At 43.4% G+C, this 15,544-nt stretch overlaps 1 protein-coding gene across 4 annotated transcripts in view; it reads left to right on the top strand.

Moving 5' to 3' along the window:
- Positions 1-7,713: 7,713 nt before the first annotated feature.
- Positions 7,714-15,544, top strand: part of GHR (growth hormone receptor) — a 272,004-nt gene continuing 264,173 nt past the window's right edge. Inside the window, exons 1-2 of one of the 4 annotated variants that reach the window (XM_049648698.1) lie at positions 7,936-8,239; positions 10,022-10,160. In XM_049648698.1, the coding sequence (XP_049504655.1) occupies positions 10,022-10,160 (139 nt within the window). In that variant the 5' untranslated portion in view covers positions 7,936-8,239. The other 3 variants (XM_049648702.1, XM_049648701.1, XM_049648699.1) reach the window with 3 other exon arrangements.

Genomic DNA, 15,544 nt, shown 5'->3' with positions numbered 1-15,544 from the left:
CCTCCAGGAACAACTTCTTGAATGTATTGGTTTTAGAAGAAGATGCCCTTCCAATGCTTGGCTTTCACCTATGGGTAGGGTACATCTTGCAGATGTTTTTTATTTGTTATAGTTTTCTTCTTATTTGTTATAGTCACCAATCGTCAGAGCCAATATTGTGTCTGACTTCTGGCAAATGAACAGGACATTATGATACGAATTTCAAAGGCTAAGTATCCCTGCTTGTTATGTTAGTTTTATCCCCTCTTTTCCTTTCTTTCCCATTTTCTCATTTGTTTTATTTATTCATCTTTATGGCTTATATATTTCTCTGCAAACCATCTCAAGTCCTCGTTTAGAATAAGGAAACTAGAAAAGCATTAAATAATTAGACAAATAAGGTAAATGAATGATAAAGTGGATAATAAGGCATATAGGCAAATTAAAAAATTCTGACATCATATGTTCGTTTATTCAAGTCAGCAGAAATAAAGTGATTATTATGTATCAACTGCTTTGATTTATCCATGTTTTTTATTGTATAAAAATAATTAATTAATTAGTGATGGTACCTTGTATCACATCACACAACAGATGTTATTTGTAGAACGTTGCTTGTGAATCAGATTATTATAAAGCAAATTCTGTATCTAATCTACTACAGGAACTTGCCATTTGAGCGCTTCATAAGCACAGAGCTTTAGTATCATATGAATATTGTATAAATATTCAGCTTCTGATATGGATGAGGTTTTTGTTATGCAAATTCAGGTTTTATGTTTCCTGATTGAAAACAAAACTAGAGCTTAAAAGTATAAAAAACCTTGTTCTTTCATTCCTTCCACCCACCTCCTACTTTCCAAAAAATTTCACTCCCTAGAGGAAAGCACAGTTAATAATTTAATGTGATTTTTACAAATAACTGAAAAATAATGATGTGTGTGTGTGTGCACACACACATATGGCAAGAGTTAAACAGACACTTCAAAAAGCGGAGGTCCAAGTAACCAGTATATATGAAAAGATGCTCAACTTCCTTAGACATCAGGAAAATACTAATTTAAATCAGAATATAGTGCTGCTCCACAGACACCAGAATGACTAAATCCAAAAAGGTGAAAAATATTAAGTGTTGGTGAGGATATGAACAATCACTATCATATAGTGCTGGCAGAAGTACAAATTCATACAATCACTTTGAGCAGCGTTTGGTTGTATACCCAATAGAAATGGGTACAAATGCTCACCAAAAGATACATATCAGAAGTCCATAGGAGAACTACTTACGATAACTAAAATTTGCAATTTACCCAAATTCCCATATATACAAGCATTTTTACTATCAGGTTGTTGGTGTCTTCTAGATATATATTTCAAATATATTTTGTAATATATTGCTTTTCTTTTAGTTTGTTTTCAATATTGAGCATCAAATTGCCTTAAATATGAAATCCAATGCTTTATTTTTATTTTTAAATGTTTATTTATTCTTAGAGAGAGAGAGAGAGCATGCGCACAAGCAGGGGAGGGGCAGAGAGAGAGAGGAAGACACAGAATCCGAAGTATGCTCCAGGCTCCGAGCTGTCAGCACAGAGATGAAGTGGGGCTCGAACTCACAAACTGCGAGACCATGACCTGAGCCAAAGTCAGTCACTGCACCTACTGAGCCATGCAGGAGCCCCTGAAATTCAATTTTTTTAAACAATCATTTGCTGAGTACTTAATGCATGCTGCATTCTGCACTGAGCTCCTCAACTGGATGTCCTTTCCAAGATGCCCTTAGACCAATGCCTCCATTAAAGAAATGTACATGCATCTAAATGAAATCAAATAATAAGTACTGCCTTCAGACCTATGAAAGAAAGGTCCTTCCACTGGCTCTCTTGGGGCCATGTCCTAATTCACAAGGCAAGGAACCTCTGGGTGAATGAGATTGCCTATCCATGGGCTGTGCTTTCTTTAGATTATCCTTTGGATATCTCAGACTTTGGAGTTCCCAGCCTAAATGTCTTGAAGTCCTGAGGATGGAAAGAGAGAGAGAGATTGGTTAGAGCTTACACATGTGAGCTAGGGTCCTTCACATATGTATAGGAGACCTCTCTGTGTGTAAGGGAGAGCCAGGAGTGGGAAGAGAAGTGGGAGGATGGACACTGAGATCAAGCCGATCTTACTACATTACCATTTGGCGATGCAGAACTCTGAGAAATCCAAACTCACATCTGTCCTCCCAGGTCATTTTGAAGGTACATTTCTCAAGATAAGAAGATAGAGTATATTGTATCCAACAATTTGTTAGTTTGGCCATCACTTTTAGATATCTAGACCTGTGGTATGTGGGCTCCATTTATCTTCTGGCTCTGAACCCCACAAATATTAGAGGTGAACCTGCATGGAATGGTATTAAAAATGCAATAGACTGCTTATGTCCCCCCACCACTCCCTATTAACTTGGTTCCTGGAAATTTGAAGAAATTTTAAAGTTTTTGCCTCAGACAGATGCTTGTGGTCTGCGGGGGTAAAAACAAACCGATGGTTACCAGAGGGAAGGTCGGTGGGGGATGGGTGAAATAGGTGAAAGGGATTAAGAGTACACTTGCTTACCACGATGAGCACGGAGTAATGTATAAAATTGTTGAGTCATGATGTTTTAGCTGAAGCTAATATAACACTGTATTTTAACTATACTGTAATTAGTATTTAAACACACACACACGCAAGATGGACAAGATGGTAGCCCTTGCTACCTGCAGAGGCAGTAGAGGAGTCCAAAGAATGGACTCAGCCCAGAAAGTCTCTGGGTCCCCATGCAAACCTGAATCTGCCTACTTGTGTGCTTGGTCCAGTCCCTTTGCTTCTCTAAGCCAGCTTCCTCACTGATCAACAGAAGACAATTGCACCTTCTTCACAGAACTGCTGTGAAGAGAAATTGACATAATTTATGTGAGCGTTTTGGAATACTATTAGGAAAGTACGATAAACAAATTTATGAGGCAAATGCAATTTGGACAGACATTCTAATCTATTAGTTGTCTACAATAGCTGAGACCTATTTTATTTAGTCCTCAAATTTTCTTATTAAAGACACTGTGCTTTCTTGTGGTGAGAACCATAGGCTTGGTTCAGCAATTGCTACAGAGGGCTGGTGACCTTGAGAAAAATGCTGCTACCCTGCAAGCCCTCTCCCTCTTCAATATACCTAAGGGAATTTCCAGCCAGGAATTCTCACATCTCCTCCCCTGACCTCTCCTGATTTCACTGGGTAGAACCTTGGTGGTAGGTAGGTAGGTCTGTTCCTTTTATGTGCAAAGGATTCAATGTTCTTCCCCTTGGGTCGCTTTCAGAGAAGTCTGATAAGCAAATTAGATTGGTAGTTTATTTAGTAATTGAAATATTCTGTGTGCCTAATTTCTATAAAGGAAAGTTGCTATGAGAAACTTTTTCATACCTCCTCAGGTTCCTTTCATTCACATCCCTTTTTGCTTTTATATTTCCACCTCTTTTAAAGATGAGAAGTATAGAAACAAAGAACAAAATAATATGTGAAGACAAAAGTAGAAAAGGACTGAATGTGGAGGGAAAGAAGAGATACAAATGCCAGGATCAAGGTTAAGTTTGCTAAATTCACTTCCTTAGAGCGTAGGCTAAGTTGGGTCAGAGCTGGGGTTCCGGCCCCATCTGCCAGACTCCAGGGATTCTTTCTACCATTTCCATTACTCCAGAAGGTGTAGTTGGAAGCTCACGGTTCTCCTCTCTCTTGTGGTGTCCATAATGGGACTTAATTTGATACTGGGAACAGCACTTGATAAAGGATTTCGATGAAGCAGAGCACACACTAAGGTGAAGGACAAGGATGTTGTTAGGTTTGGAAACCACATTGCATGAGAAGTACCGAAAAGATCTGCCACGTTTGGCCCAGAGAAGAAGTAACTTGCACTGACATGAGTGAAAGTGTGTCTCAAAAAAAAATAAATAAATTTAAATGCCTAATTTTGTTCCTATGAGCTTGAGAGATAGAACTGGGTATAAATAATAGAATAGCAGAGTCTGGCTAAAGTACTTTTAACGAATGGTGTAGTCACAAAATGGAATATGTTTGCTTCCCAGTAAGGGAGTTAGTGGGTTACTCATCAACATAATTATCCAGACAGAAGCCAGATGACTTTCTATTACGTTTTTTAAAAACAAGGTTTTGCATTTGATGGGAGGAGGGGAAAAATAATCTCAAAAATTGTTTTTATTTTTTAAATCTTTACACTTAAATTTTTTTTTAAGTTTATTTACCCACTTTGAGAGAGAAGAGAGCATGCAAGCAGGGGAGGGGCTGGGAGAGAGGGAGAGAGAGAATCCCAAGCAATCTCCACACTGCTAGCGCAAAGCCCGATGCAGGGCGTGAACCCATGAACCACAAGATCACGACCCTCGCTGAAATCAAGAGTCTGCTGCCCAACTGACTGGGCCACCCAGGCGCCCCTACACTGAAATGATTTAAAAGGGAACATTCATTCATGAGTCCCTACGGAGACCTGTCTTATTTTGTTCCTTTCCACCAGGTGTCTGTCCATTGTCTGGTGTTGCTCAGGCCCTGAGCTTTCCTGTGGGTGGCTCTGAATCCACCAGAGAGTCAAGGCAATCATATTCCTTTTAGCTTTTATGAGCTCTGAAATGAAATACCTACTGTTTTTGAAATTCACAAAATCAGTGGTGGGTTGAAGCTTTCATTCTAGTTCTGGGACCTCCTCATAAGTCTCGGCTAAGAATTTCTAGATCATGAAATGGGTTTTCCCATGTTGCCTTTCAGTAGAGGAAGTTTCCTAAGTTGTTTTCTTCCCTTTATGATTCCTTTTGCATCCTCTCAACCAAGGCATTTGTGGCTGGAGTTGGGGATGAGGATGGAGAGGTTATCCTGCTCAAGGATCGCTTACAATGTGTTCATAACCATCACATGCTCGACTCCTCTAATACACTGCTCAGTTCTGAGCAAGGAGAGAATTCCCAGCATTCTTGTACCTGTTACCTGGCATTCCTCAGCCCCTTACCCTGCCATAGTTCTCTATAATCAGCACTTCAGTGATTTACTTCTTAACTGTGTTCATTGTCTCTCCTAACTAGAATGCAAGCCCCTTGAGGGCAAGGTCTTTATGGGGATGCTGTATAAGTTTTGTTCCCTGATGCATCTTAAGTTCCTAGAACAAATTTGTCATGGTATATGCTCTCTAACATTTGTTGAATGAAAGAAACTGGTGGATGGGAATTCAGGGTTAGTTTTTAAAAATCCTTTAAAGTAAGTTTGAGAGACATGGAACATGGCAGCTCTGTATAGAGATCTGGGTTTGAGATACAAATTTGGATGGAATAAATTTTCATTGAACTTGGTTAAGCATTTGTCAGGCACTTTACCATTTGCTGGGCACAAACCTAGACTTTTTAGGTACTAATATTAAGACTACCTGTGCCTCTTTTGGAGGTCTCATAACTAATGGGGAAAGTAGACCTATCAATTAAAACCGTAATGAAAGTAGGTATAAAAGCCTATGAGGATGCAGATGCAAAGATAATTCATTAATTCCACCTTTAGGAAGAGCGAGGAAAGACTTTATAGAGAAACCACACAACTGAGCTGGAATTGGAAGGTTAAGGAGAATTTCCCTACACCGTCAAAGTAGGATATTCCAGGCAGAGGAGAAGGCATGAGGAAATGCAATTGCACATTTCACAAGGCAAGTGTGCTTTGGTATGCCTTAATTTGTAACATATTAGTCAACCTAAGACCTGATACATTTCCCCCCATAACCTAGAAAATATAAAGAGGGACATACCACTATAGACCTATACATAGTCATGTATGAGATCAAGAACCTTTATTTGTGGGACTTAAAGACTGCCCTTCATGTAAGTTGCAAGGCTATATCTAGTTCCATAACATTTTATATTAACCAACATGTCTTTTCCTGTGCTTTGGTGCACAATGACTATTTTACCAAAGATGGAGCAGAAGCCAAAGCAATCAGTCTACATTTTCCTGACTCAGGGAATGAAGGCTACTGCTGAACCCAGAAAAAAAAGAGAAGGCAATCCTTCTTTTATAGCATTGCTCTCAAATCATCTCAGGCCATAAACAATAGAACTTAGAAAATATTTTGTGAGTCCATCTGGCACCTCCTAGACTATGTCAAGATTCCCTGGGCTGGAGGATGGGGGAAAGAGGATAAAAAGGCATATAAAGAGAGAAGGTGGTGGTGCCAGAGTCTGAAGGGCCAACTTGGAAGGTCATCTCAAACAGGAATGGAGTCAGCACGTGAGGACTGCCTTGTCTCCCTCCTGTCATGCCCTTTCATGCCCTTTCAGCTGACATGGCATGGATAGAACACCCAGCAGGAGTTCCGCCTGCCTGGGCCCTCATCTTTGTCTATGTGAGCAACTCCTGTTTTAAAAACTCTAGACACTGGGAAGCACCCTACTGCTCTTGCAGAGCCCGGAACCCTAGAAATCAAGGGACTGGAGAAGAGAAGGAGAGCCACCTTGTACTTAGGTGGGATAGAACAGGACCAGTTCAAAATCAACATCCACCTGACTCCTGCCACGGTATAGGACTGTGATGATACAAACACCTTCTAGAATCTTTCCTCCTTCTTTCATTCTGGCTGTCCTTCTTTGCCTGGAACATTTGGGTTGTTGAGCCATAGCTGAGACTCAAAAAGGACTCTTAAGGAACAGAATTTTCCATTTCTTTGATTCCTTTAAAAATGGGAGAATCTTATGTGATGCATTCTTGGGTCCTGAGTTCCTTCCTTCCTTTTGCCTTCTCTGTACTACTTGCCATGTACCACTCACCATGTGCTGCTCTCCACACCCCGGGAATCTTTTATTCCAGTGCTAAGAAGCTTGGTTTCTTTAGATTGTTGTTTCAACATTTCTCTCTGGTTATAAACTCAGCTTTGTGTTTGGAGCCCTGTAAAAGAAAAAAAAAGTCATTTTGTAAGCCCAAGCTGTTTAGAAGCTGTTAGATAAACGACATTATAACTGGCTGTCAGTAGTAAAGTAAACAGTAAAAAGGTAGCATGACTGGCTGCTCCTTCAGGTCTCAGACAACCTAGAACTGGACTTTTGTACTTTCTGCTGAGAAAAGCATGTGGTGACTGGGAGTTTGATGCTTTACAAAACGACATGCTCATGCACAACGATATTAACTTTCTGAAGCACTTTGACAACTTCTCCTGTCACTTTGTTTTCCTACGGTGAAAAGTGGTGGACAGGCTCGTATTTGACAGATGAGCTGTGTTCTGCGCAGGGCAGTTAAACTGCGTTCCCTTAGTCATACACAAGGACAGTCCTCCGGCTGAGGCCTGTGTCCGGACACCCTGTAGCCCCGTGCACTGGCTTCGGGACAGACGTCTCTCCTAACAAGCCTTGTGTTTTTGGCAAATTACTTCATCTCTCTGTCTCTGTTTTCTAACCTCTAAAATAAGATCCTGTCTACTTTTAACTATCTTTTTACCCAGGAAGCAAGAGTTTGGAAATTGGTTGCAGGTGGAGAGAGGCAATGTTTGGTTGGCTCATCACGCTTTCCGAGCTATCCTGCTCGTCTTTTTCCCATTCCTGCAGATAGCTAACTTTTCTGTAAGTGTTCTTTTCAATTTGTTGACTGCACTTCATGCTCTTTTAGGTCCTGCCTTCTTTTTGGGAACAGGGGTGGGCGGAGAGGAAGGAAGTGTCCTGCAACTACCAATATTTTCCTCTAGGAGGAGCCGCGCAGCCCAGAAGAGAGTGACACGCACCAACTCCAACTCCTCGCCGGGGAACGCTTCATCCCAGCTGCTCGGAATGCTTGGCCCGGACGGCGCTCCGCGCCTCCGCAGCGGGTCTCGAACCGGTCGCCCCGAACTCCCGCTTCACCTCGCGGCGGCAGCCCGGGTCGCGGGGGCGGCAGGCCCGGCCAGGAGTGACCCCTGGTGAGCGGCGGCCGCCGTTTCCCACCCATCCCCTCCTGTCCTCCCTTCCCGTTTCACCCCGCCCCCTCCTCCTCCCCAAGCCTGACAGCCCGCGAGCTGCCAAGCAGGGCGCAGCCATGGGAAGAGGAGGCGGTCTAGGGAGCGGCGGCGGCGGCAGCGGCGGCTGCTGGAGCGGCGGCGGCGGCGGCTGCTGCTGAGCCGAAGCGGCGGCGGGGACCCCGGGCTGGGGCCACGCAGGCCGGAGGCCCCCGCGCCCTCGGCCCCAGCGCGGAAGCGAACCCGCGCCCTCTATCCGGAGGCGAGGCTCGGAGGTACTGGAGGGGGGCTGAGGCAGTCGGGCTCTTCTTTCCCCCCTTTTGTGCCAGGGAACCTGGGAGTGGACCCTGGGGCACCAGTTGTTTATGAAAGTGGGGGTCTGGATTATGTATTTACACGAGTAATTTTTTTCCGGGTGACTTGGGGGTTGGCTGTGCTCCCCTCCTCCTCGCGAAGTTGTTTTCTGCTGGTGGGTTGTCGTAACCCGATCCACGCTGTGTGTGTGTGTGTGTGTGTGTGTGTGTGTGTGCGCGCGCGCGCGCGCGCGTGTGTGTGTGCACGTTGGTGGGGGGCGTCAGGGAGTTGGGGGCCACAGGCGAACCATCCCACGCTGGCGCCTGCTGTGACCGATGTTTGCGGTGTCTGGAGGGGCTGCCTCCGAAGCCAGTTTTGTTGAAGTCGTAAAAGTTTTGCGAGTGTTTCTATTTGACATCATCAGCGGTGCTGGGGCAGGAACTGCTGAGGCTGCCGCTGCTGAGCGGGGAGAGAGGTCTCTGGCGGCGCGACCGGAGGAGAGGGGAGGTCGTCGGGCTGTGCTCGTCGACACCGTGCGCTCCTCCCCAAAGCGCACCGCCCTCTGCGCCTTTGTGCAGGCTGCAGCCACGCTTTGGCACCCGCGGAGCTGGGGTCAGTAGAGTCACTGCCACCAGTACCCATGAGCTGGAGTGGGTGGAAACCGTGGCGAGCCGAGCCCCCCAGCCCCGGACACACTAGTGGTTATGAAATCAACCAGGCTCAAAGTTTTGACAGAACTGCCCGGATCTTGAGAGCTGCGAGTGAGTGGGGTAGCGGCGTGTCAGGGGAGAGGGTGCTGGCCGCGCGTGCAGGGTGCCGGGCAGGGTCACCACTCCCGGGCGCGTGGGGGAGTCTAATTTGGGGCGAGTGCTTTATATATAACCGGAGTGGGGGACGCCTTCTCGGGCCGGGCTGCGGGAGTTGGTAACTTGGCTCCGGGTTCGTGTGCTGAATGGGTGTACGTGAGCACTGTGTGTGCGCGCGCGTGTGTGTGCGCCTGGGGAGGCGTGTCGGCGCCTGAGCCAGTAGGGTGTGCAGGGTGGGAGGAGGAGGCCAGAGAGGTGCCGCCCGCCCGTTTGTGCAGCCAGGAGACCTTGGAAGGGACAGGGAAAGGTAACGGGAGGCCAGAGGGTTGGGAAGTCTCAACCCTGCGTAGGATTTAAATACCACGGACTTTAAAACACTAACTAAACCCGTTGCCTTTGAGGAGCTGAGGGCTAGAGGTGAAGGTTCCTGAAGCTCTCAGGAGACTAGCAGAGGAGGACGAGGGTTCGAAGACGTGTGTATGTGTAGGCACAGAACCCTGGAGGCCCAGACCCAACTTGGAACTGTGGATCTGAGATTCCCGGGGTGCTGCTGTGCACAGTCCAGAGACTACATGGTCTCCGTGATGTTTACCTTTAGAATCCCTGGCATGTGTGCCTGGGAAGGCACCCGTCTCTCCTCAGACATGTTGTGGCAGCTGTGCCCTAAGCGATTGGTGTTCTAGGCTAGTTTCCACCTGGGTAACCCTGCAAATCCTTTTCTCTGGAGTGCCAAGGTATATAGACCTTGGAGGTAACTAGTAGGAAACATTTTCCAGAAATTAAGACGCTGGATAGCAACAAAATAAAATAATTTAGTAGACAGGACTGTTGGTTCCATCTTTTCTGTGATTGGGGATTTGTTTCCTTTTGAGAAAAGCAAAGCTTGGTGTTCCCAGGTTAGATTTAAAGTTGGTGTTCCCAGGTTAGATTTAAAGGGGGTCTCTGGTTTCTCTTCAGATGGACTTTAGATGGAGCTGGAAGGATGTGTTTTCACCCAGAGACCCTTGGAAAACATCGTTTGAGTTTAAGCACCACCCATCCCTTATCTCCTTCCACACTTGTAAACTTTTGATTCACATAAGTCTAAGGAAAGTTGGTAAGTCAACATTCAGCTTTTCATTTGGAGTAAATATATCACAGTGAAATTATAGTTTAGGTCTACTGAATGTCATGGAAAGCCAACACTTAATAGGTAAAGGTATGAAATAAAAGCCTGTAAATGCAGTGACAAAGTGATGACTCCAGTGTATTTTTTTTTCAAACCGAGCATAACTTTGTCTTGCAAATATTTGTTCTAGGCAGAACTTGGGGTTGTGTTTTTGATTATTTGTGTGTAAACAGCAGACTCCACATCATAAACCACTTAGAATGGATGCTAGACATCTTCTCCATGCTATCTCTGGTGCTTGTGTTAACAGATGTTTACGGTGCTTGGTAACCTATGGGATTGTCATGTGCAGTGTCTTGTTAGGTCAGGACATAATGTTTATAGCAGAATGTAATAAATGGAGCCCCAGTTGCAGCCTGCTTCTGCCAAGTGCATGAAACACCCCAGCATGGAAACAAACCTTGAAGTTGGTCCAACTTGGCAAGTCTTTTTTGGCTATCTGCTGGTAAGCATTGTTAATGTAAAGATAAATCTGAGTGATACAGTGAGAATGTGGCACAGCAAATTGCTTAACTTAGAAAAACAGGCATGGGTTATATTGATTAAATCTGCTATCCTGAAGATTAAGCTTCTCTGGTCATTCTGCTAGTAAATTGCACAATTATGGAGACTTGGTTTAGTTTTAGAGAACAGTTAAAAACATGTCAATAATGAAAATAACTTAGTGTGTTTACATATGTCCATAAAAATCGTCCCTTTTTTTTTCTAAAAAAGAGAAAACTCTATAATCTCTATGGTAGTTATTTAAGTAATATGAGATTTCAAATCATCTAATCACTTTGGGAATATTGAATAGATAAGAATTGAAGTTTGGGGTGCTTGGATGCCTCAGCCGGTTAAGTGTTTGACTTCAGCTCTCTGCTCAGGTCATGATTTCCCAGAGTGGGTTTGAGCCCACCTCAGGTTCTCTGCTGTCAGTACAGAGCCCACTTTGGATCCTCTGTCTCCCTCTCTATCTTCCCTGGCCCCGCTCATGCGGACTCACGCTCTCTCTCTCTCTCAAAAGTAAATAAACGTAAAAAAATGAGTTGAAGTTTGGTAAGGCTTTGGAGTTAGCCCTCTGTTTATTGTGTAAACAAAACAATGTAGGATGTCTTCTTGGCAAGTCATTTATTTTTGGACCTTGGACAATATAATATCAATGATGTGCCCAATAAAATGGTTGATGAGTATGAGCCAACTTCAGAGGTACCTATCATATGGATGAACTTCCACTTCAGTAGCCCTTTCTATAAGTGGGCCAGCCCACCTCTTCTTGAAAATAATCGGAGGGGGGAATCTTGCTTCTGTCCACTGGCCTGTCCATTCTAGGAGAGATTCATTTTTAGAAAGTTCTGCTTTGCATTAAATCAACATTTTCTGCTACCTATTGACCTACTGTTCAGTTGCTGGAGCAACACACAATGAATCTAATCTCTCTTCCTTTTAAGTGCTGTGTTTGAAAACAAACATTATGCCCCTTCTTCCTGAATACCTTTTTTTTTCTTGCTTATTCTTGCAGCTATTCTCACCCACAGTGGGGTCCCACCCTTCCCTGCCCTGACCAATATGCCCTAGAGTCCGCATTTATGCTGCCCCCCTCATCATGGTTGTCATCTCAAACACAGATATGAAATCCTTAGTTCTAGACTTTCTGTATCCATTAAGGCAGGTTAATCTTCATGTACTATTTTAGCCACCTCATTACACTGTTCACTAATTTCAAACCTGTAAACAAGATAACAATTTAGTCTTTTCAGATTATTAGTCATCCGTAGTCGAAACATTATAATTGTTTCAAAATATCTTTAAACTGTACTTCAATAATAAAAAAATTTTCTTTTCATGCCTGAACTTCCTATAAATCTATGGAAAGTGTCTTCCTATGCAGGTGTATAGAATTCTACATGCAATGAAAATGGCTGCTTAATTTCTCCCTGTCAAGGAACACCAAGCCAAAAAAAACCCCAAAAAAAACCAGACATAGAATGTTCTGGAGACAAGCAAATTGAAGTTGCATATCATGGACAGGTAGGGACTACGAGGTATTATTTTCCTGGACCTTATTGTGTCTGCTTCCACAAGCATGAGTCAGTACTAGTAATCAGGCATTTACTGATGGCTCATTCTGTCCAAGTCAGACCGTATGCCATCTGGCCCTAAATGAGGTAAAAGTACAACTGACAGAAATGCTTCCTTCGGCAACTGGGATTTAAGATGTACATACAGGACATGACTGAGTCAACAACTTCTTCTTCCCCTGGAGGTAAATGGCTTGCGATGTGGCAGAGAAGTCCAAAGCAGGTATATCACTGCATCAGTTCTAAGGAAGGTTCCTCCCTCCTGCTGTGTGTCTGGATCCAAGTCAGACAAAGGCTCTGATGGTCTTCACTTACCGAGTTCTAACCTTCTTGGGGGAAGGAAGCAAAGCTGGTATATACAGGGGGAGAGGGTGTGGTTCAAAGGCATGTACTTTGAGGCCCATTGGACCCTAGTTTGAATTTGAGCTTTACCACCAATGTGCGGATTAGCTCCTCTGAGACTCACTCTTCTCCTCTGTGAAAATTACGATGCTTACCATCCTGGGCTGAGGTGTTTCCACACAACCTCTGTAGCATTTATGGCATTGCACTGCACATTAGACACCTGCCTGACATGATTGATTTCCCTTTTATGTATCTGTCTGGGGCTTCCCAAGGAAGTTATGTTTCCCCTGCTACCAGCTGAGAATCTGCCTCAGCTGAGAATCTTCTGTCCTCTTGCAAGAAATGTTTATGGTTGATGATGATGACAATGTTTTTCTCAGCAAGTCTGAGTGTGAACAAAATAACCATTTTTCTTGGCAAAGAGAGAAAACCAACCTGTGATATAGGCTGACATCTGGGCCTATCAGAAGCTCCTACTTTGTGCATTGACCTTTTGTCAGAACAAGGGGCCAATGCAGTCTTGTTCTCTTTAATAAAATTGTTCATGCTCTTCCCCCTCGTGTGTGTGTGTGTGTGTGTGTGTGTGTGTGTGTGTTTGCAGTGAGACTGCTCACTAAGCCCCTTGAATTATGATCTCCATCTATATTACATTTTCTTCTTTGCTTTATTTTGTTCTCCTATAAAGGGAGGAAATAACCAATGATAAAGTACATATTTTTTTTAAAGCTCAAAAATTTATTTCACAACTCTCCACCTCCTATTTAGCCCCAACCTCCTGCAAAAATGAACAAACAAAAGATTGCAGTACATCCCCAACAAGTTCTTAGACATGCAGTTTCCAACCCAAAGTTCTACTTTGGTATAAGAAACCCTCAGCTTAGGATGGCATAATATGAAACAATAGTAAACTCGATGTCAGGGAACTTGTGTGCCTTCAAGCTGTGCCTCAAATGGGCAATGTGATTTTTGCAAACTATTGAACTTTCCTGGGTTTCATATTTCTTACACATTAATAACAGACAACAGCAACAAAAATGAGGAATAAACAAGATGCCTTATTAGGATTCTTTACAGGGCTATGATTTAAATTCATTTGATTACTGAATTTCTCTTTTCTCTCAGCTCCTTTGGGACTTTGCTTGAAACTCTTTAAGAACACCTATTTCATTCGCTTTCAGTTTCGTGGTCTACTTTTTCATTATCTGTCTTCCTTGCTAGTAAGGGTTCCTCGAAACAGGAAATAAATTTTATTCATTTTTATATTTTTCCGTTCTTTGCTGAATGCTTGTAAACACAGCAGCTGTGGAAAGAGTGTTAGTGTAATTAACGTGGAATGCTTTGGATAATTGAGCTATAATTCATATCACTTATTTAAGATACAATTTTCATTAAATTTTTTTTTATTTTCAGAGAGAGAGAGAGCACAAGTAGGGAACATGGGGAGAGGGAGGGTGAGAGAGAATCCTAAGGAGGCTCCATGCTTAATGTGGAGCCCAACATGGGCTTGATCCCATGACCCTGGGATCATGACCTGAGCTGAAATCAAGAGTCAGATGCTCAACTGACTGGAGCCACCCAGGTGCCCCAATAATTTTCAATATAAGCATCGAGAAATAGCGTTTGCTTATTTTATTCCTTCACCATTAATATTTTTAATCAATTAAGGGAAACAGATAAAAATATAATCACGCTATGCTTTCTGGAACCATAGCAGCTCGCCAAGGTCTGATGCAGAAAATCTTTCTGAAAACTGTGTTCTTTTGTTGTTTGTTTGTTGTTGCCATGAGGAGTACCAGAATCTCAAAAGAAGGATGATGGGGTGCCTGGGTGGCTCAGTGGGTTAAGTGTCCAACTCTTGATTTCGACTCAAGTCCTGATCTCACAGTTATGGGATCAAGCCCTAAGTGGGGTTCTGTGCTGAGCGTGGAGCCTGCTTAAGATTCTCTCTCTCTCTTTCTCTCTCTCTCTCTCTCTCTCTCCCTCCCTCCCTCCCTCCCTCTCTCTCTCTCTCTCTCTCCCTCTCCCTCCCTCCCTCCCTCTCTCTCCCTCTCTCTCCCTCTCTCTCTCTCCCTCCCTCCCTCTCTCTCCCTCTCTCTCTCCCTCCCTCCCTCTCTTTGCCTCTCTCTCCCTCTCTCTCCTTCTCTCCCTCCCTCCCTCCCTCCCTCTCCCTCTGCATTTCCCTCTCCCTTCCTACCCCTCACCCACTCATGCTCTCTCTTAAAAAAGTAAAATGTCACCAATATATTTTTTTAAAAAGAAAGAAAAAGAAGAGTGACAGAAACAGTCATGGTTTAGTTTCAACATCTTTCTTCGGTGCCTCTCACTGCCTTTTAATATAGGCAATGAAGCCTTAGGTCAGGTACCAATTTTACTTAATAATGATTTATAAGAAGTCTGTGATTTTGTCAGAAATTGTTGGGCTGTGTCTTTTTAATTAGCATCTAAACCCACCTTCAAATACTCCATTTCAAAATCATAGATAATTTCTTCTACAGAGTCCTTAAAACTTCCAGATGTGTTTACTGCTTTGATTAGGCCTTGCTTCTTTTGGTATTGACAAGACTTCAGTCAGTTTTCTTTAGAATAATATCGTTATAATCCCAATGAATTACACTTCCTAGATTGTGAATTTGTGTAAACATAAACAAATCTATCTCCAGCTGGCTGGGCTTCTGAGTGAAAAGTGTTTCCTGGTGAAGATGCTCATTTCATGGGGATTTGAGGCATATGATAGAGAATACCCTGATAAAGCCCTTATTCAGTATTAGAACATCAAAAGGTTTTGCAAGTTGAATAGGTTCTTTTCTGTAATTACCTGTGGTGGACAGCCTGCTCTGCTAGACATTTGCTATAGTGACTCCTCCTTGATTGTTTCTTCAGTTGTTTATAAAATAAAACATTGAAAAT

The sequence above is a fragment of the Panthera uncia genome, assembly GCF_023721935.1.
Source record: "Panthera uncia isolate 11264 chromosome A1 unlocalized genomic scaffold, Puncia_PCG_1.0 HiC_scaffold_17, whole genome shotgun sequence".
NCBI lineage: Eukaryota > Metazoa > Chordata > Mammalia > Carnivora > Felidae > Panthera > Panthera uncia.
The sequence above is the reverse complement of the archived record's forward strand: the minus strand, read 5'-3'. Positions and strand labels throughout refer to the sequence as shown.